The 27212-nt window shown below is 49.1% G+C and overlaps 1 protein-coding gene across 1 annotated transcript; it reads left to right on the forward strand.

The window, feature by feature from the left end:
• Positions 1-1598: 1598 nt before the first annotated feature.
• On the forward strand, positions 1599-21191 carry TRIM35 (tripartite motif containing 35). The gene is made up of 7 exons (XM_072986164.2): positions 1599-1896; positions 3248-3689; positions 9425-9520; positions 11973-12203; positions 13529-13551; positions 14769-14890; positions 19026-21191. The coding sequence occupies exons 1-7, from the start codon at positions 1790-1792 to the stop codon at positions 19598-19600; spliced, it is 1596 nt and encodes a 531-aa protein (XP_072842265.2). The 5' UTR covers positions 1599-1789; the 3' UTR covers positions 19601-21191.
• Positions 21192-27212: the final 6021 nt, after the last annotated feature.

Below are 27212 nucleotides of genomic sequence, written 5' to 3' on the forward strand. Positions count from 1 at the left end.
CTATGCTTACTTGTCTGTTACCAGTGTCCTTCTCCATCATGGAAATATGCATAAATAGAACTAATAAAGTGAGTTACAGCTTGATAGTCCCATTATGGTGTTTTTGAGCCATGGTCACTATATTTTTGATTTGTATCTTCATGTGGACAAGGGAATATCTGTAAATACACAGGCATGTCTTTTCACTTATGCCTGCTTCTTTCCATCTGAGGAAGCAGACATTGATCCAGGAATCATAAAAATACAAGGGGCCTCTAAGGCCATCAAGACCAACCCCTTGCTCAAGGCAGGAATCCAAGTCAAAGCACAGCCAACAGAGGGTGGTCCCATTTTCTCTGGATCGCTCCATTGTCGTACTGCTCTAACCGTTAAGCAGTTCATATTCAGCCTAAATCCAGCAACCTTTCACTTGAGCCCATGGTTGCCTGTCCTGCACTCTGGGACGATGGAAAACAGATCCTCCCCTCCTCTGTAGGACAGCCTTTTAAATCTTTGAAAAGTGTGATCCTGTCTCCCCTTTCTTCTTTTCTCAAGGCTAAACGTGCCCTAAAACTTTCTGTCTTTCCTCCTTATAGGGCTTGGTTTCCAGCCCCCTGATCCTCCTTCTTGCCCTCCTCTGAACTTGGCTCCAGTTTGTTGGCAACTTGGCATACTTCTCGAAATGTGGTGTCCAGAACTGGACACAGGACTGAGGAGGAGGCCTAACCAGTGCCAGAGCTGAACTAGTACATTGCAGGATTTGGCTACTATACTGCAAATACATCCTGAAATCACATTGGCCTTTTTCGCAGCCACATCACACGGTTGGCTCATATTCAGCTCGTGATCTACAACAATTCCAAGGTCTTTGTAACTCCTAGTATGACCATTTTGTAACTGGTATAAACCAAATGCACCATTACAAGACTGGAGGGAAACTTATTTGGAAATCATAGAATCATGAAGTTGGAAGGGGCCTCTAAGGCCATCAAGACCAACCCCCTGCTCAAGGCAGCAATTCAAATCATAGCAAATCTGACAGATAGGTGTGCAATTTTCTCTGGAATGCCACCAGCATCGGCATGCTCACCCCCTCGCCCTGAGGTCATCTGGATCTCTGGCTTCCTTTAACTTTGAGCCCATCCTTGCCTGTTCTGCACTGGGGGATGATTGAGAACAGATCCTGCCCCTCCTCTGGATGACAGACAGAGTTTGCTGGCACGCTCACCTCAGGTGACCACTGGTTCCTTGGCCATCCTGCTCAATGGTTAGTCTTTAAAGAGCTAGAAGGTGTCTTTTCCCCTTCTTTCGCCAACTCGGACCAAAGAGGGTTTCCTCTTGTGCAAGCTGCACACAGCTTCCCTCCCTCCCTCCCCTTTAACCAAACCGGCTCAACGACGCTCCCGGGGGAGCCTTTGGCCCTCTGGCCTCGTGGCGCACCCTTTCCCCGAGAGTAGGGCCGGGGAAGGAGACAAGGGAGCCGGTCCGCCGAGCCGACCTTCTGGCGCCGGGCCCTCGGCGGCTCACCTCGCCCACCTGGCCGCCCGCCAGCAGAGGTAGGCCAGGTAAGCCGGCTAACCGAGTTCCGGGCGGGCGGGCGGCGAGCGCCTCTGCCTCGCTTCCTTCCTTCCTTCCTGCTCATCATCCGCCATCAGCAGCAGGCGCAGGCGGAGTCTCAGCCCATCCTGGCCTCCGGGACATAAAAGGCAAGGAGGGGAGGGCAGGATCCCGGCCTCCTCGGGGGAAAGGGAGAGCAGGCGCCCGCCAGGCTCGGACAAGGGAAGGGGCTCCGGCCAAGCCCTGCCCGCCCATGGCGTCCTTCTTCCCGGGCAACCTGGCCCGCACCCCCCGGCGGCGGAGCGCCAGCCGGACCTGCTGCCACCGATGCTCCCCTTCTTCGTCCTGCGAGGCGCTCAAGTAAGACGTCGGGGGGAGGGGAAGGATGATGGGGGGGAGGATGATGGGGGAGAGAAAAAAGGAAGGGTCCCCGGCCCCGAGGAGGCTCCACGCGGGCTCTGAAAGGGTCGCCCCCCTCCCTCCGCGGGCAGGGAGACCCGGCGCCCATCTCGAAACGTGCCCTCGCCGCCCGCGGGATTCGAATTTGGGACTCGCTCCAGCTGGCCGGCCCCCAGCGGCCGTTTACACGAGCGACGCCCGCCCGCCTCTGCTTCCTTTTGCCGGGAAGGGAAAGCGATGGCTACTTTTTGGAAATTTTCGGCTGGCGGGGAGAGAAATTTGGGGGCGTGGGGGGTCGAGGGGGGAAGAGAGGATGGTGGCCTTTGTGAGGATGATGCCCGCTCTGGACAGGGTGCCAAGGCCAGCCAAAAGGGAGCGCGCGGGGGGGGGTTTAGACGCGCCCGGGCGCCGGCGTGGGCTCCGGAGGCGAACCGGATCGACTCCCGACGCGAGCGCTGGGGGCCCCCAAAGCGGAGTCCCTCGTGCGCCGCTTTCCGGGTCTCCCCGAGCACGTGCGAACGAGAATCCGGATCGCCAGCTGGGGGTGCGAGCGGCGCAGCTCGGTCGGGTCCGGGGAAACTTGGGGTCGGCCCCGGGGCAGGGGGGGATGGGTTTCCTCGCGAGTAACCCGCGTTGGCCCGGCGCCTTTATCCCGAGCCGGAGAAGAGCGGGGCTCCTGGGATCGCGGGCGGGCCCGATCCACCCTGTCGTCGGAGCGCCCTTCCTCGCCAGGCGGAGTTGCAGATCTTTTTTTGGGTGTGTGTGTGGGGGGGGGACGAGAGAGAATCGGAAGAGTTTGGGGTTGTTGGTGGCTTCTTTTTTTGGGGGGGGTTAGGTAATCTTACTGGAAACCAAGCCCACTTACTCCCGAGGAAACCTGCCCACCAGTGCACGGGATCGCGGTCCGCCCCCCTCCACCCCGCGTGCCTCCGTTCCCTGCTTTGCCTGGGGGGCGGGAGGGGGGGGGCCGGCCACGCTCCGCTTCCTGCTTGGGAAAGGCAGAAGTCTTGGGGACACCCGGTCCCAGCTGGGCTCCAGAGGGGTTTCCCCCTTTTCTCTCCCACCCCCATTGGCCACAGGTGCTGTCAATCAGGAGGCTGTCAGGCCAGGGGGCGGGGCCAAGGGGGGGCACCCCCCTTTCCGCCTGAGCTGCCAACAGCTGGGCGTCACCAGCTGGAGGCGAGTGGCAGCCGCTGGTTGAGCGCTTGGGCGGGTGCTGGAAGAAGCCTGGGCACAGACAGGGAAGGGCGGCGGGCAGCGGGCACCGTCCTCCTGGTGTTTTCTCTCTCTCTCTGCCCCCCTTTTTTTGCAGGTCCCCGATGGCCAAGGCGAGGGCTTCGCCCGGCGGCCCCTCCATGCCCACCATCCGGGAGGAGCTCCAGTGCCCCATCTGCTACGAGCCCTTCCGGGAGGCCGTCACCCTGCGCTGCGGGCACAACTTCTGCAGAGGGTGCGTGAGCCACTCCTGGCACGGCCAAGCCCGGCCCGCCTGCCCGGTGTGCAAGGCGGCCTGCGCCGTGGAAGACCTGCGCACCAACCACACCTTGGCCAACATCGTGGAGATGTTCCTCAAGCAGGAGCGGCAGCCGGCGGCCCCGGGCGAGGCCTCGTCGGCCCTCTGCCCCCTGCACGGCGAGGAGGCCAAGCTGTTCTGCCTGGACGACAAGGAGCCCGTCTGTGTCTTGTGCCAGAGCGCCAAGCAGCACGCGGACCACAAGATGAAGCCCGTGGCCGAGGTGGCCAAGAACTACCGGGTAGGTTTGCTTCGGGCGGGACAGGATCTGTTCCCGACAGGTGGAGGTGATGTGGCCGTGGTGTTTTTTTTAGGGGGAAGGGTCTTCTGGATAGGGGCAGGCCCCCCTGCTCGTCCAGATTTAGACAGTGTCCCAAAGGCTCTTTGCCCCCCCCAGGACCTCCTCTCTCTTGGACATTGGCTGGCGATGCCCTGCTGGCATCAATCAAGTTGGCTGGCAACGCAGCCTGGGGTCAATTTGAGCTAAGACTCTGGTAATGAGTTAGTCCACTTTCTGTCAGTGATCAGGCGACGGCTCGCGTCGTGGCCCTGATGGGTCTGGAGTGTGTTCACTTATCGAGAGTCTGGGGCGTCTTGGATGATTTTTTTCACTGGTGCAAACCTTTCCAGCTGTGGAACGTGGCATAGAAGCAAAGGAAAGAGAGAGAGAAAAAATCCCTTCTACCCAATTTTCCCTACTCTCTTTTTTTGTTTGTTTGAAACAACAAACTTTTCTGTAGAATATCTCAGGTTCAGACTGTAGGATTTCTGGCAGAAAAGGACTTGATCCGGGCTTGGAAAACTCCAGACGGATCAGGAGAAAAGGGTTCCCTGTGCAAGATAGCAGTGGTAGTTTTAGCACATCTGGAAAGCATCCAGATGTGCTAAACTACATTAAGAGAGGATGGCATGGATTATACAAGGGAAAATTGGCCCAAAGCTGAATCTAGTAGAAGGCAGCTTTCTAAATTTAGGTGTACTGTACTTCACTCACTAAAACCAGTTTGTGTAAGATTCCAGGGTGTTTCCCTTTTTAAAATAAAAACATACAAATATTCTACATAATAATTAGGGTTCTGGATAATTTTTAAGGCAGTTTTTTCAGAGTTATATGAAACTTCGATGTGGTCCTTTTCCAAAATAGCTCAGGAGTCAACAGAGCTCAGAAACTTGTGTAAAAGTCATATTCCGTCCTTGATCAAAGCAGAGGACAGGGTGTCTTCTAAAAGAAGAAATTCGTTCTCTGAACCTAAACAGTAGCCCTAAAAGCAGAAATAACAAGGATATCACAACAGCAGTGAGATTTCCACCAGTTTGAGAAGCCAGCTCACTGTTTCCGCAACCAAAATTTCCCACTGTTGTGTTTTCTTGGTTGAGGTGCGGAATAATACATGTGTGTCGTCGTTGTGCTTTGGCTAAATACTTTCCCTACATAAAGGGGATGTGTGACCCTGCAGAATTGATCTAGAAAAAAAAACATTATTTTTCCTCCGACGGACTCTCGAACCAGCTAAAAACATTCTGAAACAAACCAGAGTAAAATAATTAAACTGGAAAAGTTTTTTTTGTTTTCAACATGTGACTGAGTAAATGCCCTGCTTCTTTTGTGCCCCATCCTTGGGGATGCATGAAATATTAACACCCGGTGCCTGTTCTTTCAGTTAGAAAACTGGATGGCGTTTCTGTTTGGCTCCCCCCCCCCCCAGTGCGTATCCAGATGCTTTTTGCTATATGCAGGCAAATGAGCCTCATATGCAGAGTTTGGATCACAGTCAATAAATGGAATATTTTTGTGTTCTGGAACTTGCGCTGCCTGAATTACTGGGGCGGTGGTGTGGATGGTCTAGGCTCTTTTTGACCGTTGGTTTGGGGTCATCCTAAACGGTGTCAGCGCCTTGCAGAAAGGGAGACGTTTGCAAAGATTTGAAGAGATGGATTGAAATCAGGAGCGTGTGCGTCTCGGGCGTCACACTTTCCGGGCAGAGTTCCCGGTTTTGTTGAAAATGGGATGAGTCACTTAAACCTCATGCCGATCCCTGTCTTTCAGCTTGGGGGAGGGAAGGCCAAGCAGGATGCGTGATTCATGATTCTGGGTTAGAAAGGAGTTCAACATTTTTGGATCTCCCAATTTCCAGAAATTTTGAGGGAGAAACTGTTGGAAGAAGAGTTGGCTTTAGGCTGGATTGGGCCCTAAGAAGTGTCAACTTTTTCTTAGACGGTCCTTCTGTCGAGCCTCATGATGCGATAAAACAGCGGTTCCCAACCTTATACATAGGATAATAGAACTGCCAAGCCAGAAGGGACCCCTAGAGGTCATCAGGTCCAGCCCTTGCCAAGGAGGCCCAGTGTGGGAATCAAACTCCCAACCTCTGGCTCCACAGGCAGAGACCTTAACCACTGAACTATCCAGCAGTATGGTTTACTGCGTGCCCAAATATTCCTGGATTCAAACTCCCAGAAGCCTTCACCACTAGCTGGGCTGGCCACAATTTCTGGGAGTTGTAGTCCAGAAAATTTGAGGACGCAAGGTTGGGAACCGGTGCAATAAAAGCTTTGCTCATTGTCATAATTGTATTATTTTTGATTTTATTTTTGTTATATTGATGTGCTTTTAACTATGTAAGCCACCCCGAGTAGACATTGTCTAGAAGGGCGAGGTAAAAATCTAATAAATAAAATAAAATAATAAAATAAACAAATTCCTGCAGGAACAAAGCAAGCAAACAAAAAAAGTGTGCTCCCAAATTGTTAGCGATTTTACTTGCATTTGTAATGCTGGCAGAATGCTGGCTGGTAATTTTTGACTTTTTGACTTTTAGAGGCCACCCTCCTGAGGCTCCCAAGGCTTCCTCGGGACCAAAGGGAGCCCTTGGCAACACTGGAACCTAAAAGGAGGGACAGAGGATAGAAAACTTTTAAATCGATGTAAATTAAATGTTTCCAGCATTTGATCTGGATATGTTTTTGTAGGCATCCTACACTCTCGAGAGACGATGGTCACATGCTCTGAACAGAGGTCTTGGAACAGCGTCTAGTGTGGCTGAGAAGGCCAATTCGAGAGTAACACAGCCCCTTCCACACTGAAGACCTGGATTACATTGGTGCAAATGCAGTTACAAGATGGGGGGGGGGATACGTGACTCAGTAATACTAGGAAGGAGAAGGATCTTAGAATGAGTGTAGATCACAAGCAGAATGTGAGCCAGCCATGTGATATGGCTGCAAAAAAGACCAATGTGATTTTTGGATGCATTAACAGAAGTTTAGTCTCCCAATTCCATGAAGTTCTAGTCTGGCTCTGTTCGGCCCTATTAGGCCTGATCCAGAGTCCTGTGTCCAGTCATGAGCACCAAACTTTTAATAAGGATGGCAACAAACTGGAGCACGTTCCAAAGTGGACAACAAAGATGACAGGAATAACTAAAACTTGCTCTATTCAAGTCATGACTCCCATGACTGGAATACAGCAATTGAGGGATATAAACTGATCCAAAAGAGCAGAGAGAATGAAAAGGGAGGTGGACTGCAGTGTATGTAAAAAACACACATTCCTGCACAGAAATACAGGAGGAGGAGCGTGGCTGCTCCATTGAGAGCATCTGGATCAATCTAGTTGGGGCAAAAAACCAAAAAAAAACCCAAAAATCCAACTACCAAAGGAACTTGGTAGTTGGAGTCTACCACTGACCGCCCACTCAAAGAGAGGAAGCGGATGAAACTTTTGCAAGACAAATTGCAAGCGTTTCAAAGGGACACAACATGGTAGCGATGGGAGATTTCAGTTATCCAGATATACGTCGGGAGGCAAATTCTGCCAAGTCTGGCCCTTCTGAGAAATCCCTGGCTTGTGTGGCTGATCATCTCCTCCTCCAAGAAGAGGAGAAAGAAACGAGAGGATTTGCAATCCTTGATTCTGACCAACAGAGATGACTTGGGGGGGGGGAAGTGGCAGGAAGGGGAACTCTCGGCCAGGGGGACCACGGCCTTCCCGAATCCTTGATTTCAAAGGAAAGGAAAGCAGAGTGTAGGCGCACATGTCTGCTGGGTTGTTTTTTTTTTAAAGCCAATTTTAATCATCTCAGAACAAGGATAAGGAAGGTTCCATGGCAGGAGATCCTAACAAGAAAAGGAGACCAAGAAGAGCCTCGTGGAGCAGTGGTTAAAACGCTGTACTGCAGCTAAAACTGTGCTCACGACCTGGGGTTCAAATCCCAGGTAGCTGGCTCAAGGTTGACTCAGCCTTCCATCCTTCCGAGGTCGGTAAAATGAGTACCCAGCTCTCGGGGGGGGGGGCAATGTGTAGCCTGCATAATTAACTTGTAAACCGCCCAGAGAGTGCTTGTAGCGCTATGGGGCGGTATATAAGTCCCAAAAAAAAAAAAAAAAAAAAAAGGGCGAGAGCTTCTTTAAAAAAAACAAATTCTAAAGGCAGAACTGCAAACAATTCCAACAAGAAAAAAAGGGGGGAGGCGGAATAAAAGGCCATTGTGGCTTCACAAAAAGCTCAGGGAGGATCTAAAAACAAACAAAAAACGAGATATACGGTGCAGGAAATGGAAAGAAGGCCAGGCCACCAAGGAAGAGTACAGACTCTTGCTTTCCAGCCCCCATCATCCTCCTTGTCGCCCTCCTCTGAACTTGTCCCAATTGGTTAGCATCCTTCTTGGTGTGTGGTGTCCAGAACCGGACGCAAGACGCAAGGGGAAGCCTCACCAGTGCAGAACGGGGGGGGGGGGGGGAGAACGAGCTCCTGGCAAGATTTGGAAACTCTACTTCGCTTAATGCAGCCTAAAACTGCATCGGCCTTTTTTTGTAGCCACGTCACATGGTTATCAAGGAGGTCAGTTGAGCTCCTCACCAGATTCCTAAACCATTGAGCTACCCACCCAGCCGTTCCATCAGCTCGGGGGTCCCCCTCGGGCCATTTCTGGGGTCATCCTCATGTCCGCCCTTGTTAGACTTTCTGAAAATGTGATGGCTATCCTGCAGGTCTTTGTGAAAACAGGTTTTACATTAAAAAAAAGTTTAGAGAGACTTCCTGAACCCACAGAATTCTCCGATCCTCCAAAACTAAAACTGGAAGTAGATGTTTGGGGTGTTGTTTTTGATTTTTCTTTTCTTTTAAGAACAACTTTTGCCCTTTCTGGATATATGGTTTGCCTCACTGCCTGCGCCCTGGGGGCTTGCCGAAGTTACACCAGAGCCCCTGCGCGGGACCAATAACAAGGTTACCCCGGCTTGCAGGCTCCATCTGAAAGATGCAGAAGGACCAGCTCCCCAGGCGATAAAGAACGGTTGCAATGTTCATGTGAACGGAAATAGTTTTAGAGAGGAAGGAACAAAGCAGGGCTTGTCTCTTGGTAAAGCTGGCAGGCGTGAGGCGATGCTTTTCGTGTCGTTCCCCCTGCTCCCAAGCTTGTTGATTTGGGGGGGGGGACTAGAAAAGTTGATTTTGGGGGGGACTGCGGCAGAGTTTAGATTTTTAATAGAATTCCTCTAGCTGCACAGCAGAAGTGCAGGGATTTGTAGAGCAGATAAGCTTCAAGTTCCCCAGAGCAGTCCACCCCTTTTCTCAATAACTGGTGCTTTAGGTCTCAGTAACTGGATCTGAGACATTGAGAAGAGAAAGAAAAAAAAGTTTAATTACTTACCATTGTGAACAGATCGAGAGAAGGTAACAAACATGACTGCTTTTGACAACAGACTTCAACAGATTCTAGAGAGGGAAACAGCACTGAGCAGAGAGGCGGGGCCCTCTTTGAAGTCAGAGGCGGGAGGGAACCATTGGTTAATACTGAATAGATTGACAGTCCTACCAAAAGGCAGCCTGCAAGGTTGCAAAAATCTCCCCAGGAGCTTTCACATCCCTCCTTTGTCTGGGCTCCCGGGTTTTGTGTCTCCTTTTTCTTCCCTGAGCCTTACTTTCAGACAACGTCCGACCTTCTTCTCCCCCCCCCCTTTTTTTTTTTTTTGCAGGCCAAGTGTAAGGATATGGAAAACGCTCTGCGGGACAAGATGAAGCAGTTTGGGAAAACACAGTCCGACTACAGGCTCATTGCAAACCATAATAAGGTGAGCCGCTTCCTCTGAGCTCCGGGAGAGCAGAGTGGCTTGAACCCCAAACCCATCCTTTTTCGGGGCAGGGTGGACGGGGCCCTGGTTTGCACAAGGGGAGCCCCTTTCCGCCCCCCAGTCTTTCTGCACCGTATTGCAAAGATAATTTGTTGAGATGCTCTGTGCTCAGTCTGGCCTCTGTACATAGTCTGTGATGAGTTGTTCCCAACCTTGGGTCTCCAGATGTTCCTGGACTGCCACTCCCAGAAATCCTGGCCAGCATAGCGAGGGATGAAGACTTCTGGGAGTTGTAGTCCAAGAACATCTGGGGACCCAAGGTTGGGAATTGCTGGTCTATCTGTGATGGTCCGTGAGAGATCATTGACGGATATGCAGGAATCCTCCCTTTGGGATCTGGAATCCTCCTGGCTTCCAAGCCCGGGCTGGTGCCCTCCCGCCCCCAGCCAAGCTCCACCTTGTCCTCTTAGGTAAGTGCTTGAAATACTAGGTAGGGATCTGTCCATTGTAGATCTTTCTTCCCAAGATGGGACCCAAAAAAGATGCTGGTGTTTCGATCCTCACACCCGTTCCCATCATCCTGGTGCAGTCAGCCGATTCCACCCAAGATGGAGTTCCCTGCACTGAAGCGGTTTGGAGCCTGACCTGTGAAAATACAGCCCTTTAGACAAAAGAGAGTTTAGAAGGATTGGTGTAGAATCTTGAAGGAATTCCCTTAGTTTGATGAAGGAGAGAAGACCCCTTACACCTCGCAGGAGTGTGTGTGTGTGTGTCTTTGTGTGTGAGAGAGTGCAATGCAGGAGTGAGCGAAGGTCCCAGTGTAATTTCTGCTTGTGAAAACAGAAAGTCGTGCTTCTCGTATCCTGTCCCATTTTGAAAACCAGATTTCTTTTTTCCCCCAGCTAAAAAAGAAGCCCGGTTTGCAAAGCCTGCCTTGTTTTCCAGCAGAGTTACTTTTCCTGAACGGGCAACCCTTAAGAGTTTTGGAGGGGGAAATTTCCGTCCCTCCCTATCTTTCTCACCTCTTTCTGTGATGGGCAAACAGTAGGGCAGGCCATAGCTTTTTCCTGCCATCACAGGCCAGTTTCTCATATCCAAAGTCTCCTTTGCATTGTGTGGCTATTGGGAGGCTGTGGCTTTGGATACAGTAGGAGCCCCCACATCCACAAGATCTGTATCTGCTAATTCACTTATCCACGGTTAGAAAATATTTTTTTAAAAAAATTGTCCCGGGAATATATACCGTATTTTTCCGTGTACAGTGGTGTCTCACTTAACGGGCGCTCCATTTGACAACTAAATCACTAGACGTTGATGTTTTCGCGATTGCAAAAGCGATTGCAAAACGATGTTCCCTATGGAGGAATTTCGCTTTGCGATGATCGGTTCCCTGCTTCGGGAACCGATCATAGCAAAGTGATGATTTTCGGCCAGCTGATCGGCGGTTTCAAAATGGCCGTTGAGTAAACAAAATGGCCGCCCGCTCTTTTCTGGCACGGATTCCTCGCTGCACAGGCAGCGAAAATGGCCACGCTATGGAGGATCTTCGCTGGACGGTGAGCTTCAAGTCCCTAGGAACGCATTAATCGGGTTTTAATGCGTTTCTATGGGCTTTTTAAAATCGCATTATGACGTTTTCATTTTACAGCAATTTCACTGGAATGAATTAACATCGTAATGCAAGGCACCACAGTATAAGACACCCCCATGTATAAGATGCCCCCCACTTTTCTAATCCAAAATTAAGAAAAATAAATGGGGCTTAGCAAGTGTAGGGGGAAAGGGATCAAAGTGCTGCAGGATCGCTTTGATCCCTGCTTCCCCCTCCACTTGTTTTTGTTCTCTCCGCTTACTTCCGTGTATAAGATGACTCTCAATTTTTAATCTAAAGATTTTAGACAAAAGTATAGTCTTATACACGGATTTCTAATGATGAAGTTATAAGAACTGGCCACTAGAGGGAGCACCAGAGACAGTCCTGTGTATAGCTTTCACTATTAAAATAGTGTTTGCTATTATCCACGTTTTTCACCATCCGCGGGAGTATTTGGAACCAATCCCCCAAGGATACAGAGGTTCCACTGTATATCCTTGCCTTGCAAAGCTGAGACTCCCTAGCTGGGAGCAGTGTGGTAGCTGAGAAGGTTTAATTGGTTTTTTTTAAAAAACAGGCTGATAACTTATGGTGTTCTTGTTTCTTTCAGTAAGCCTTTCTCTTCGAGTCTGCTCGAAGAGAAAGGCAGGGTACAGATAATGAAAGGAAAGGGCGATGAAATGAAATTCTTCTTGGGGGAAAAAAGATATTTTCCCCCCACCTCTTTGCCCTGCCCTTGAGCCTCTTCAGAGAATCATTTCTTCCGAGGGGGATCCTGATTCAGGGGGGGTGTCTTCCTACTCAAGGGACCTTGGTTCCCATCTTCTGTCCCATCTCCCGCCTCCCTCCCCACTCCAGGCAGAAAGCTCCAGGCTTGAGAAGGAGATTAAGAAACAGTTTGAGGAACTGCATGAGTTCCTGCAGAAGGAAGAGCGAGCCGTCCTGGATGAGCTGCAGGAAGAGACCCGGAAGAAGCAGGATCTGATCGAAGACAAAATCAAGAAGCTATCCGAGGAGAGCGACGTCCTGCTCCAGGAGATTGGCCAGCTGCAGGCGGACATGAAGGATGATGACATCTCCTTCCTCAAGGTATTGCTGGCACAGACTCATTTCCACCATGATCCTGAGGGGTGTGTGAAGCTTCTGTCTGTCTCACTTGCATCAACCTCAACGCGATGCAGGCACAAAGAGGAATTATAAGTGCTCTGCATTGGAATGGTGATGATGATGGTCGTCTTAGAATGGCAGAGCTGGAAGGGACCCTGTGGATCATTGAGTCCAAGTACTATCAAGGAGGCCCCGTGGGGGAATCGAATTCCCAACGTCTGGTTCTGCAGCCAGAGACCTCAAACTCTGAGCTATCCGGCTGTTCCGATGTGGGATGATGCCAACCTGCAGAATTTAGCCGTAACTCCCCCCCCCCCCCAGTGAATTCAGGCAACTCTGATGTCAGCGGGGCAGTGAATCCTCTCCGGATTCTAGATCCAACTTCACAGGGGTTACCCAGAATGCGGAATGTGATCCCAAAAGAGGCTTAGGTCTTTGCAAAGCTGAGATTAAAACCTGGAGCAGATTTATCGCCCCATGGATATGGGAACTACTATCCAAAGGGTGGTTTTTTAAATCTGCAGTTCAGGAATTTGACAGGCCTCTTGGGTAGAGGCCAGCGGATGTCAGCCGTGCATCTCTTTATGCTTTCATACCAGCCTCCTCTCAACCTGTCTGAATTTTGCAAGTAGCGGTAGCATAACCAACCCATGCTCGGTGCACTTGGCTATAAATTCGAAAGGACGTAAAGGCTATCAGCTCATATATACTCAACAGGATATAAGGGCCTAATCTTGTTGAACGCTAGCAGAGATAGTGCTGTGCCAGGAGTAACTCTGATCCTGCTCCTGCTCCTCTTCCACTGCAGAGTAGAGATGATGGAGGAGGCCTCTTCACAGCCATGGGCTTTCACAGGTGTAAGGAGGCATCCTGGCGCATGCATGCTCCATAAACATTGTTCTACTCATGCCCGGTCTGTTGGGCAAATGGAGTGGTCAGGCAGGATCCTGCCCAAAATGTTTTACTAGCCACCTAAGATTCCAGGCATCTTGGTAACTTGCAGGTGTGACGTAGGCTTTCTGGGGAGGAGGATCTGTCCTCGGCTCTTCTGTTTTTCTGGTATTGTGCAGGCTTTCTGTTGTTATAGATAAAAGCAAAATAGAAAAAAAGTTAAAAAAAAGACAAAGACATGTTGGAACCACATTTTTGGCTATTTTTTTACTTTTTATTTCTATTTTGCTTCTACCTATTACATCTACACACATGGCAATGTTTCTACAACTATCTGTTGTTGTTGCTTTGGAGGAAAAAAATGTGACTTCTGCAACCCTTTTTCTCTCCCCTCTCCCCTGCTTTTTCTCCCCCAGAAACACAAGAACCGGAAACGCAGGTAAGCGGTTGAGTTTTTCAATCAGGGTAGCTGATGGTGGTTGGGAGCCGGGAACCTTCGTGTCTGAGGTCTAAAAGAGGTCTCGGGCATCCCCGTTTCAGCAGCAAGCTGCCCATGATGAAACCAACATGAGAAATGGCGGGCACGCTGGGCTGGCATGCCAGGCAGTCCTTGGCACTGGGATTCCTTCGGCCACGGTTCTCGTTTCCTCTGTGGGCGAGTCGATGAAAACTTGCCAGTGGTGGGCTCCCAGGTTTGATTGCTGTCACCTTAATTTTCTGAAAGGGGAAGCTACCCCCAACCCCGGAGCTCTTTCTCTCGAGTAACAGGGCTGAGGCTGATGCCTGGCACGTTCATTCCAGGTCATCTGAACACAGGCGCCTTCCATGCCTTCGCACCGGGCACATGCTTTGCCTCTGGTCTGACTCTGTATGTTTGTGACTTCATGTGACGTAAGGCACAAGCTGTTTCTGGCAGATCACGCTCACTGGCTAGAATTTTGCCAATGCAAGGTTTGACATAACTTGCCACCATTAATTGATGACGTGGCGAAGGCACATCTCTTGTGCAGCCGGGCGCACGATCAGGCACATGACTAAGATACACCCTGGCACCTTGTGAATTAGCCACTGTGATGCACACTGCAGGTGGTGCAGACTTAAACAAGGTCAACATGATGGTGACCTCCTTCCTTCCTTTCATCCATCCATCTATCTATCCATCTTCTCTCTCTCTCTCTGGTAGGCTATAAACACTACTCTGAGTGTTTTACATCTAGGGTAACACAAACCTGAAACAAAACAAATAAAAAATGTAATAAAAACAAACGCCACCTATAATAAGTACACAACCATCAACTGAATCCATAAAAAAGCCAAAAACGATGACAAAACAGGCACCCTAAAGATAATTCATCCTACTATGTTAGAAGAGGATGCTGTTCAAGGCTTCCGTTTTGAGCATCCTTTTGAAGATGGTGAGGGAGGAGGCTGAGGGTAGTTCCCACTGAGAGGCCTTTTTAAAGGATAGGGGCCACAACCGAGAAGGCCCTGATTCTGGGTGATGACTTCGTTCCCCCCCCCCCCCCATGCGGCAACCCTGAGGTGAAGGGCCTGGGAGGAACAGTTGGCATGTGTGGGGACCAATGCTCCTATAAGTACCAAATGAAGGACATTGTATTCTTTTTAACCTTCTGTGTTGGGACTTTCCCCCCTCAGAATTGCCTGGACGATAGAGCAGCCCGAAGCCATTCCACTGGGGACTCTGGTGGAAGTGACAAAGTACCTGGATTCTTTGCAGTATAATGTGTGGAAAAAGATGCTGGATATCATTGAAGCAGGTAGGTTTCCGAGGGCACCGGCTGAGGAGGATGGAACACGTGTGTCCAGGGATAACTCCTTGCAGAGCAGCCCTCGAGCGCCTGTCTTCCTTTTTTTTCCTAAACATGACATGTCCCTGTTTAAAGCATGGAATGAACTTCCTCTAATTTCTCACCCCTTCTTGTGCTCCCTGATACACCAGGTCCCTAGGAAAGGACCCACAGTCCTTACAACCAAATGCCAGCTCACTTTCTGCTCTAAAATAGATTGGAATTCCTTACAAATAAAAATCATGGATCTTGGGAAGGTCATGAAAACTAAAGCTGGGAATCAAAGCCATATTACCATCTTTTTATAAGATACCTGTGAAACCCTTGCTAACTTTGACTCAAAAAGAAAGGGTGTTTTAAAATCAAACCAGGCTCCTCTCTTTAAGAATAAAACACATTTTATTTGAGCTGGTATCCATTTAGGCAAGACGTTCACAAAGCAAATAGAGATGTTAGGGTACCAGAAACATTCAGAGTCGAATGGCATCGATTGTAAGAGGAAAAGGACGGCTAAATTGATGTATTTGAAGTTTTCTCTGGACTCACTGGAGTAAGATGGTAGGAGGTTTTAAGGAAGAGCTCCACTCCATACGATAGCCCTCTTCAAATCCTTGAAAGGTAGTCCTATAGAGGAGGGGCAGGATCTGTTCTCCATCACCCCCAAGTGCAGGACACTTGGGCTCAAGTGACAGGAAGCCAAATTTCGGTCGACTATCAGGGGAAACTTCCTAACTGTAAGAGCAGTACGATGATGGAACAAATAACCTCTGAAGGTGGTGAGTGCTCCAACGCTGGAGGCCTTCAAGTGAAATTTGGTCCACTGCCTGGCAGATCTCCTTTGATTTGCCTTCCCGTGGTGATCAGTTGGATGGCCTCTTCCAACTCAGCTGTTCCACTGGAACAGTGTGTGTGTGTTTAGTCGTTTAGTCGTGACCGACTCTTCGTGACCCCATGGACCAGAGCACGCCAGGCCCTCCTGTCTTCTACTGCCTCCCGGAGTTGTGTCAGGTTCATGTTGGTTGCTTCGCAGACACTGTCCAGCCATCTCATCCTCGGTCGTCCCCTTCTCCTCTTGCCATCACACCTTCCTAACATCAGGGTTTTTTCCAAGGATTCTTTTCTTCTCATGAGATGGCCAAAGTACTGGAGCCTCAGCTTCAGGATCTGTCCTTCCAGTGAGCACTCAGGGTTGATTTCCTTTAGAACTGATAGGTTTGTTCTCCTTGCAGTCCAGGGGATTCTCAAGAGCCTCCTCCAGCACCACAATTCAAAGGCATCAATTCTTCGGCGGTCTGCTTTCTTTATGGTCCAGCTCTCACTTCCATACATTACGACAGGAAAAACCATAGCTTTGACTATTCGGACTTTTGTTGGCAAGGTGATGTCTCTGCTTTTCAAGATGCTGTCAAGATTTGTCATCGCTTTCCTCCCAAGAAGAAGGCGTCTTTTAATTTCGGGGCTGCTGTCTCCATCTGCAGTGATCATGGAGCCCAGGAAAATAAAATTTGACACTGCCTCCATATCTTCCCCTTCTATTTCCCAGTAGGTGATGGGACCAGTGGCCATGATCTTAGTTTTTTTGATGTTGAGTTTCAGACCGTTTTTTGCACTCTCCTCTTTCACTCTCATTACAAGGTTCTTTAATTCCTCCTCACTTTCTGCCATCAGAGTGGTATCATCTGCATATCGGAGGTTGTTGATATTTCTTCCGGCAATCTTAATTCCGGCTTGGGCTTCTTCCAGTCCAGCCTTCCGCATGATGTATTCTGCATACAAGTTAAATAAGCTGGGGGACAGTATACAGCCTTGCCGTACTCCTTTCCCAATTTTGAACCAATCAGTTGTTCCATATCCAGTTCTGACTGTTGCTTCCTGTCCCACATATAGGTTTCTCAGGAGACAGATAAAGTGGTCAGGCACTCCCATTTCTTTAAGAACTTGCCATAGTTTGCTGTGGTCCACACAGTCAAAGGCTTTCGCATAGTCAATGAAGCAGAAGTAGATATTTTTCTGGAACTCTCTGGCTTTCTCCATAATCCAGCGCAAGTTAGCAATTTGGTCTCGAGTTCCTCTGCCTCTTCGGAATCCAGCTTGCACTTCTGGGAGTTCTCGGTCCACATACTGCTGAAGCCTACCTTGCAGGATTTTGAGCATAACCTTGCTAGCGTGCGAAATGAGTGCAATTGTACGGTAGTTGGAGCATTCTTTGGCACTGCCTTTCTTTGGGATTGGGATGTAGACTGATCTTTTCCAATCCTCTGGCCACTGTTGGGTTTTCCAAACTTGCTGGCATATTGAATGTAGCACCTTAACAGCATCATCTTTCAAGATTTTAAATAGTTTAATTGGAATGCCATCACCTCCACTGGCCTTGTTGTTAGCCAGGCTTTCTAAGGCCCACTTGACTTCGCTCTCCAGGATGTCTGGCTCAAGGTCAGCAACTACATTGTCTGGGTTGTCCGGGATACTGGGTTGTCCGGGAACAGTAGAGGTACAATAAAAGTTGGGTTTTGTTTGAGCAAAGCTGCTCTGAAGGGGGCGGGATGAAACAATGAGGTTCTAGGGAACGTGAACCAGTGTATAGGTTTTTTCGCCCAGCAGAGGAAATGGCTCAAGGTTTGCTCTGTGGTGCCAAAACTGCAGCTCTGCTCCCTGGTCCTGTATGGGTTTGGGTGAAGAAGACTCTCATATGGCTTGGTTAGGGCCCGAAGTAGCTCATTGTGGCCACTAGAGGGCAGCTGTGGCTAGTCAACCTCATCATTGCATCTACGCTTATAGATAAATGTATACAGTAATGTATATATATTTATTGTATAATAACCACAGTGAGAGAGAGAGAGAGAGAGAGAGAGAGAGAGCCTTGCATACCCGAGGCTGGTTTTGAGGATTAAATGCCAAACTGACCAGAAGGTTGGCGGTTCTCTTAATTTTGTCTTGTGGATGGAGCGTAGCTCTTAGGCAGTCCTTTCTGCTGCTTTTTCCTGAACGGTTTCAGGCTTTATGGCTCAAAACTGGCACTTTGAATCAGGCTTGGAAATGCATTAACTGGTGCAGCCTTTATAGAACTGATGCTACCTATCTGGAGTGTCCGGGGTTGGGTGGGGGCATTAACATCCAGGCATGACTCGTGTGTGGGCAACCGTGGCAGAATGTACCTTCTGGAGACCGTGGCAGGCGGCAGTTTAGGCTCTGAGTCGCCAGCCCCCAAGCCACCCATGTCATCCACACACAGACAAGGGCTGGACCATGAGACATGCGCATGCACACCTCCATACTGCTGTGAACATGGGCTTTCAGGGAGACTAAAACCCCATTCTTTCTGCCCAGATCGGTTTCGTGTCTAAGCAACAGAAAGAATATCTCCAATAATCATAAGAGCCCCCCAAAAAAGCAGCTGGTTTAAGTCTGGATCGTCCCTTTAGAATCTATGCATTGCCTTGTTCAGTCACTACTAAGGCTGTGTTAATCATTACAGTCATCATCTTAGAACGGCAAAAGCTAGAAGGGACCCGATAGATCATCAAGTCCAGCCCCGGTCAAGAAGGAACGTTGGGGGAATCGAACCCCCAACCTCTGGCTTTGTGGTTCAGTACCTAAATCACTGAGCTATTCCCTCCGTTCATTGAGAGTCCTCTGATGAAAATGTCATGTTAAACAATAAGAGGGGGATGATGTGGCCACGCTGGCCCCTCAACTCCTGATGTTCTAGAGCTAGCTTTGCTCCGGTAGGACTCCTCTTCTCATTCACATGGGCCAAGTTCCCCCACCATCCCTTAAAAAAACCCAAACCCACCGCAATTCTGAGTGGGACAGTGAAAATAGGGAAGGAAATGCAGCGTGGCTCTTAAGAAGTTTCAGATTATGTGGGACCTGGATTCTAATCATGACTAGCAGCTAGACAGATGGTCGGTCACGCAAGGAATTTGAAGGTGGTGACCGGCTTTGTCCCCCATATCTAGTAAGTTTCCTCTATCTATGGACTCTCTGTTTAGCATTTATCTCTGTTATCCCAAAGCGGATGAGCTTTAAAGTCTGTAAAGCCTAAACAGAAATTCACTTGTGTATTAAAAAGGCCCTCTCTTATGGCGCCGGTTTTGTTTTTCAGTCCCCTTCAGCTTTGATCCCAACACTTCGGCCAGCTGGCTGGAAGTCTCCGATGATCTCACCAGCATCAGCCCCTGTAATTACAAGCTGATGGTGGAGGTCCCGGAGCGTTTCTCCACGGGGATGCCATGTGTCCTGGGTTCGAAAAGCTATTCGAAAGGCTCCCACTCGTGGGAGGTGGACATCGGCGGCACGGAGTACTGGTACGTCGGCGTGGCCAGGAAGTCCTGCGGCTACTACTGGAGCTTCGGGTGCGATTCCTTCCTGGGTCTCGGGTATATGTACCACATGCAGGGTACTAAGAGCAAGAAGAGCCTTTCGCCTCAGTCGGTGGCATCGGAGAGCGGGCGCCGGAGGAACCTGAAGCGGGTGAGGGTGGAGCTGGACTGCGACGAGGGGGAGCTGTCGTTCTACGACGCTGAGCGCAGAAGCCACATCTATACCTTTCACGACAGCTTCGGGGAGGTCTTCCCGTACTTCTCCATCTGCAACGTAGACGCTACCGCCCAGTCGGCGAGCGAGCCGCTGAAGATCTGCCCGCTTCAGGTTCGGATCAAAGAAGATTACCCAAATTGAGCAAAGCCACCGGTCATTCTCTAGTCCCCCCCCCCACATTTTTCATGTTCATCCTATTCCCCCACACACACACACTCCCCCCCCCTACGATGCTCTTAAGTTTCCCCCAAACTTTGCCTGTCGCGACAGGCCCTCTGGAAGTTAGAATCACTTAACGGCTTTCAGTGAGATGCCAATTTTGGCTTCACGAGGGTGGGGGAACGGCCCCCTAAATTTGGATTATGGGGCGGGAAAAATAGATGTGATCCATGGGGACCCCATCGTCTTGTAACTGAAGGATGGGAAGAGTAGAAACTTCCCCGAGCACTGATTAAATGCTCCAGTATATTTCCAAATCCCATGCCATGTGCCTCTTTGTTAAGGGGCTGTGCTGTGTTCCCTGGGAAATCTGTTCCCGGATGAAATCCACTGAGGGGCTCCAGGGCACCTGGGGTGGTGTGTGCGTGGGATGCTCGATCAGGGTGCATGCCGCCGGCCATTTGGGGAAGCCGGCATGCGCTTATGGTGGTTGGGGGTTTAAGGAGGGAGGCTGGCATTCTCACTGCCGAGCCAAACCATCCGGCAGAAGCCCCATCCTTGCCAAACCCTCTCCTCCTCCTCCTCCTCCTCCTCCCCCTTCGTTGCACCAGGCACAGCGGAAGATGGATCCAGGCTGAAGGAAAGGGCTTGAAATAGATCAGGCAGGCCCCGATTGGCTGTTTGGGGATAGCATTATGTCACCAGCACCCAATCAGACCGGGCTGCCTCAGTGGGCCATGTGCAAGCCCCGGAATTAACTCCTTTTGTGGTGAGACCGCTCACGCGGTGTGCACCCACATCCTCCCGCCTGTTCTCGCCGGAAGACGTGAATCATTCCATTGGTTGGGGGCTTGTCTTTAGCTCCGGAGTTGCAGACCTATTTAGCAGTGGTGAGGCAGGCAGATGTTCACCCGATGGTGCTTCAGCCCCAGCATTCCTGTCTGAATACTCATTCATTTATAGAGCAGAGAACTTTTCCTTTGGCATGGTCTGTCTGTCATGAAAGAGCCAGGGGCCAGGTTGCATGGAGATCTTCCATAAGGAGCTCTCTTTGGAAATCGAGTTGCCAACTTTTTCACAACCCGCTGTGCCTTGCTTTAAATGGTCACGCCATCTATAGCCATTGGTCTTTGCTTAAGGCTTGGATTCATTCTGGGAGAAGCGTCGGCTTCTTTCAGGCCTTTAAGGGGCTGTTCAAAGCAGAGGAATAGCTAGCCTGTGTTCCTGATGCTCCGTGGGCCTCTGCTAGAGGCTTCCAGGCGCATTGTGCCTGGTTGCCCCGTGGCTTCAGAAGGAGCTTCCTCTCTGTGGCCACTGCACTTCGAAGAGTGCCTTCTTCCCGCCTTCTTCATGCAAGTCGGCTTGTATGGAAAAGCTTATTCTGCCAGGACTTTTCTGTGATTCAGGCCCTGTCTCATCCAGTACGAATCATTCTGTATATTATTTCAGCATGCAATCTATGTTTGTGTTAAGACTAAAACCATTTGTATTAAAGGTTTATATTTAAAAAAAACACAAAATGATGTCCCGCCTAGCAGACTGGCGTGAATTAAAAAGCAAACATATTTGTGAACTTGTGAAGGGCTGTTCCTTGGAGCGAATAGTGAAATCAACGGGATCCACATAAGCTTTGCAAGATATCATTTGCAAAGGTGTTCAATTGACCTTTCACTGCCTAAAAGTAGACTAAAAAGTGACTTGAGAACGGATATTGTTTTTGACACATCATTTAGAAATGATGTCTGGTGGAGCATTGCATGTAAGATGCCAAACGGATGCTGTGGTTTTCAGAATGTGTCCTAGATCTAGGGCATAAGTCTTGCTGAAATAAAAGGGGGGGGGACTACATTACAGATAATTAATGTCTGATGTGATTTGGATCAGGCTGCTGTCTTTTTGGGGGAGTGAATTACATATGGGACCTTTGGCATTCGACAGAGGAGAATCAGTCTATCAGTGAAAATAATTGATTTTTCAGAGTGATGGTTCAAGGGTCCCAGGGCTTTGAAAGTGCATGCGAGGGAAATTTTCAGGGATAGAAACCCTTCCAGCCGGAGGTCAGCTTTGGAGCAAATGTTCTTGATGTGCAACTGTTCAAGGTGCATGAGGCCCAAGTGTTGCTCATTAGAAATTCCCCTGAAGTTAAAAGCCATGACATCAGTGACACATCCTTGGTTTGAATATCTGAAATAAACACTTGTGATCTTGGACACGTTTTTCCTCTCTCAGCTTGCTTCGGTCACAGCTGTAACAGGGTAACAACAGCAGCACAATAATGCTTACCTATGCATGTCCTGTGGGACATGGTAGTGCTGCAGGTTAAACTACAGAAGTTTCTGTGCTGCAAGATTGGAAGACCAGCAGTTGTAAGATCGAATCCATGCAACAGAGGGAGCTCCTGTCGCTTGTCCCAGCTCCTGCCAACCGAGCCGTTCGAAAGCATGGAAAAATGCAAATAGATAAATAAGTACCACCATGGTGGGAAGGTCACGGCATTCTTTGTCTAGTCACGCTGGCCACGGAAAATTGTTTACGGACAAACGCTGGCTCTACGGCTTGGAGACGGGGATGAGCACCGCCCCCTAGAGTCGGACACGACTGGACAAAAATTGTCAAGGGGAACCTTTACCTAAGACTTGTAGCAACCTTAATAAAGCTTTCAAAGTAAGTGAGATGTTTAAGGAGTGGTTTTGTTTGTTCCAATCTTCCGCAGTTTCCATGGCTGACCATGGATTTGAACCCAGGCCTCCTGAGTCCTGCACTGTCATTCTACCCACGACACCACGCTGGGAATCAATTCTGACCTATAATAACCCTTTTCGGGTTTTTACAGGTAGAGAATCCTCAGAAGGGCTTTACCCTTTCCATCCTCTAAGGGGCACCCTGGGACTCCTGCACAGTTTGCCCAAGGCCACCCAGGCTGGCTCTACTCCCAGGAGACCCAGTGGGGGGAGATTCGAACTCCAAGCCTCTGGCGCCGCAGCCACATTGCTGAAACCACTGAGCTATAGAGCCAGCTGATGTTAGAAATCATGTTCTAAAACAGCCAAATAAGACATGCAAAATGAGTACTTTAAACGGGGGTGTTATTATTAGGACAGAACACGCCTTCTCCGTGGGCAGGATTAATTATCCTTGTGATAATCCCCTTTTCCTGGATGGTTTGAAGGATCTAGAAAAGGCCCTCCTCTAGATTTTATTCCTGTGGATGGCTTTTGCTCTTTTAGAGGCGTTCGGTGAAAACTCGCCCAGAAAATTCGAGGCCTCTCCTTCGGAACCTGCTTTTGTGGCCTAAATCACGCCTCTGTTTGTAGGTATTGATTTTTGCAATCCCAGCCTTTAAAAACTGAATCTGTCCACCCTCCTCTGTATTACTGCCCTCTTTTCAGCGTCTTCCCACCTCCCCCGTGGTATAGGCCTGAAATAAAACATCATCCAAAAATGCCACTTCGATTTTTGGGGAGGGGGAATGGGAGTGGGGGTATTTAAGTCTAACATTAAAAAAAATTTAAACAATTCAGGAAACAACTTTTTCCTCTTGCAGCCTGCCTTCCCTGGAAAAGTGGCTGGCCAAGCTGTTCACCGCAGTGCCCCTCCCTGTGTTCGTTAGTGACACAATCGCCTGGTGTCATAAAACTAACGAAGCAAATGGGGAGGCCGCCACATGCTGTTGGCTGACAGCTGACGGAACAACTGGAGAGGCCGCAGATTCCCGAAGGTTGGCTTTCCTGGAAATCTGTTCCAGCTCCAGCAACGGTGAATCTTTCCCTGCTGTAGAGAGGAGCAAATTAGGGCATCTGTGTCCCTGGCCCGAAGTTGCCTCCATCACTGGTCCGTGCCCGATTTCTACAAAAAAGAAAAAAAAGAAAAGCTGGCCGTCCAAATCGCAGGGTGGCCGTCTTCCTCCCGCCCGGGGGGTGGTGACCGGCTTCCGAAAAAGGTCACGGAGGCCAGTCTTTCCAGGTTCAGGAAAATGGCCGAGGGTGGTAAAGGAGGAAGACGATGGGGGGTGGGATCCGTTCTCCATCGTCCCCGAGTGCAGGGCACGCAACCATGGGCTCAAGTTAAAGGAAGCCAGATTTCGGTTGAGCATCAGGAAAACCTTCCTAACTGTTAGAGCAGTACGACAATGGAACCGATGACCTTGGGAGGTGGTGAGCGCTCCAGCCGTGGAGGTGTTCAAGAGAAACGTTGATTTGCCTTCCTGCATCGAGCACGAGGTTCGACTCAATGGCCTTAGAGGGGCCCCTTCCAGCTTCAGTGTTCTATGGTTCTATGAAGCCCACGTGTGGACTTTACTGAATTGATTGGATACCACGTTACGTGGCGTCAGTTTGCCTCTGACCCATGGCAGGCCTATGAATGAGCGGCCTCCAAAATGTGCGCTCCTCAAAAGCTTTTGGTAAACTCAAGCCTGTGGCTTCCTTTTGGGCATGAATCCATCTCACATTGAGATATTCCTCTTTTCCTGCTGCCTCCCACTCTTCCTAGCATGATGATGTCTTTAAGAGAATTCTGCCTTCTCATGAGGTGACCAAAGTAGGACAGTCTCAGTTTCAACATTTCTGCCTCCAGAGATAATTCAGGCTTGATTCGCTCTACGACCCACTTATTCGTCTTTATGGCAGTCCAGGGCACCTGCAAATCTCTCCTCTGGCACCACATTTCAAACGAATATTTCCCCCCCCCTTTCAGTTTTCTGTGATGTCCAGCTTTCACCACCAATTTAAAATCTTAGGAGTTTTAGTATGTATTTGAAAACTTTTATTATTATTGTGTGTGTGTTTAGTCGTTTAGTCGTGTCCGACTCTTCGTGACCCCATGGACCAGAGCACGCCAGGCCCTCCTGTCTTCTACTGCCTCCCGGAGTTGTGTCAGGTTCATGTTGGTTGCTTCGCAGACACTGTCCAGCCATCTCATCCTCGGTCGTCCCCTTCTCCTCTTGCCATCACACTTTCCCAACATCAGGGTCTTTTCCAGGGAGTCTTTTCTTCTCATTAGATGGCCAAAGTACTGGAGCCTCAGCTTCAGGATCTGTCCTTCCAGTGAGCACTCAGGGTTGATTTCCTTTAGAACTGATAGGTTTGTTCTCCTTGCAGTCCAGGGGATTCTCAAGAGCCTCCTCCAGCACCACAATTCAAAGGCATCAATTCTTCGGCGGTCTGCTTTCTTTATGGTCCAGCTCTCACTTCCATACATCATGACAGGAAAAACCATAGCTTTGACTATTCGGACTTTTGTTGGCAAGGTGATGTCTCTGCTTTTCAAGATGCTGTCAAGATTTGTCATCGCTTTCCTCCCAAGAAGAAGGCGCCTTTTAATTTCAGGGCTGCTGTCTCCATCTGCAGTGATCATGGAGCCCAGGAAGATAAAATTTGACACTGCCTCCATATCTTCCCCTTCTATTTCCCAGGAGGTGATGGGACCAGTGGCCATGATCTTAGTTTTTTTGATGTTGAGTTTCAGACCATTTTTTGAACTCTCCTCTTTCACTCTCATTACAAGGTTCTTTAATTCCTCCTCACTTTCTGCCATCAGAGTGGTATCATCTGCATATCGGAGGTTGTTGATATTTCTTCCGGCAATCTTAATTCCGGCTTGGGTTTCTTCCAGTCCAGCCTTCCGCATGATGTATTTATTATTATTATTGCTATTCAATATTTTTTGCTGTTCAGTTGCCCTTTGTGATGTTTGTTATTATTTTCTGTGGTAAACCGTTCAGATTGGCTGTTGGTCAGATAGGCGGTATATAAATCAAGCAAATCAATTCATTAATTAGATCATAATGGGTTGTTGGATAAGAGTTTTATGGATCTCATGGGCCACCAGGAAGCTACGTAAATCCTTTTTCTACTCTCTAAGGAATTTTCTTCTTCTTCCTATTTTGATTAGACCACGTGAACCTTGAAATAATGTTAACACTGAAGCTTCGCAATACATGACTCTTTATTTACTCTGATTACAACAAAAAGTTGTGATCGCCAGATCCTCACGTTTCTTCACTGTCATGGTTAAAAGAAATCCGTAATAAGGATTAAATTGGAGCAACTTCAGAGGATCAGGGGGCTGGAGACCAAGCCCCTAGGAGGAAAAGCTGAAAGAATTGGGCAGGTTTAATCTTGAGAAAAGAAGACAGAGAGGTGATAGGAGAGCACTTTTCAAATATTTGAAAGGCTATCCTCCAGAGGAGGGGCAGGATCCGTTCTCAATTGTCCGACTCTTCGTGACCCCCACGGACCAGAGCATGCCAGGCCCTCTTGTCTTCAACGGCCTCCCGGAGTTGGGTCAAATTCATGCTGGAATCATACGTGTACTAAAATAATGTGTGGCTGATCCATACGATTAAGTTGCCTCTGACCTAACAGCAACCTACCGTGTTCATGGTATGGGAGATCTTTAAGATTTGACCGTTATTATTTTATTTATGTGTTTGTTCCATTTACATGGCGCCTTTCTCCCAATGCGGCATATAAGTGGTTTTATTTTAAAAAAAAAAAAAAAAACTAGAATTGGAAACACAATAAATTATGCATTAAATACAATTCGATGATAATAGCAATGGAATATGAATGATTTGGAAGATTTGAAACAAACGTAATGAAAAAACATCATTCAGGAACTCTTGTCATGACTGTTAAAAGCCTGCCCGAAAAGGGGGGGGGGGCTTGGCCGTTGGCGGAAGGAGAACAAGGAGGGGCCTAGCCTCACCTCCCGAGGGAGAGCATCTCACAACCTGGGAGCAGCCACTGAGAAGGCCCCGTCTCGCGGGTCCCCATCAACGCATGCCTGCTCTGGCTGGCCATGGGACCGAGAGGGCCTCCTCTGATGATCTTATGCGCCAAGAAGGCTCAAATGGGGAGATAACGGCCCTTATACTGTACGCCCCATGTTTTAAATCTTTTTGTTTTGGTCTGTTTCTTTCTATTTGTGCCTGATAGGCACTTCAGCCTGTCTACCCGTGCACAGTTGTGCATGCAAAGCAAACAGACATGTTCCTCTGAACATGCAAGCCTACGTTTTGAGCATGTGTGAGAGACAGGGTGCTGCATTGTATAATTTCCATGCTTCTGGTATATGAACAGAGCTCTGTGGACATGTGGGAGTGGCAGAACATAAAGCGACAGACTTGTCTTTCGGCGGCCTCGTCAAAGGCACAATTATGTTAAGCTCTTTGTGAGGAAGGCCTGACGAGGGAGGGGGTCCAGCTGCATCACCCCACGAGCCTTTTGGTACTGCTGGTGAGTTTCACAAGGGCATTATTTCCTCGCTTGTTTATTCTTCTTCTTTGACTTATTTGTTGGTTTGGTCCAAAAAGGGCCGGGATTGTCGTTGTTTTGAAATGCACATGCCTAGAGGAACCAATTGATCTGTTTGAAATATGGTGCCGGAGGAGAACTTTGTGCATACCCTGGACGACCAAAAAAAAAGACAAACAAGGGGGTCCTAGATCAAATCAAGCCTGAGCTATATCTCTAGGCCAAAATGTTGAAAGGGAGGCTGTCCTGCTTTGGGCACTTCCTGAGAAGGCAGGATTTTCTGGAAAAGACTGTAATGCTGGGGACCGTGGAAGGAAGCAGGAAAAGAGGAAGACCCA

The sequence above is a fragment of the Pogona vitticeps genome, chromosome 1, assembly GCF_051106095.1.
Source record: "Pogona vitticeps strain Pit_001003342236 chromosome 1, PviZW2.1, whole genome shotgun sequence".
In the NCBI taxonomy this organism is placed as follows: domain Eukaryota; kingdom Metazoa; phylum Chordata; class Lepidosauria; order Squamata; family Agamidae; genus Pogona; species Pogona vitticeps.

Coding starts and splice junctions, on each gene's coding strand:
- TRIM35 (XM_072986164.2), top strand. CDS start 1,790: ATGGCGTCCTTCTTCCCGGGCAACCTGGCCCGCACCCCCCGGCGGCGG. Junction 3,690..9,424: donor AGGTGGCCAAGAACTACCGG/GTAGGTTTGCTT, acceptor TTTTTTTTGCAG/GCCAAGTGTAAGGATATGGA. Junction 12,204..13,528: donor ATGACATCTCCTTCCTCAAG/GTATTGCTGGCA, acceptor TTTCTCCCCCAG/AAACACAAGAACCGGAAACG.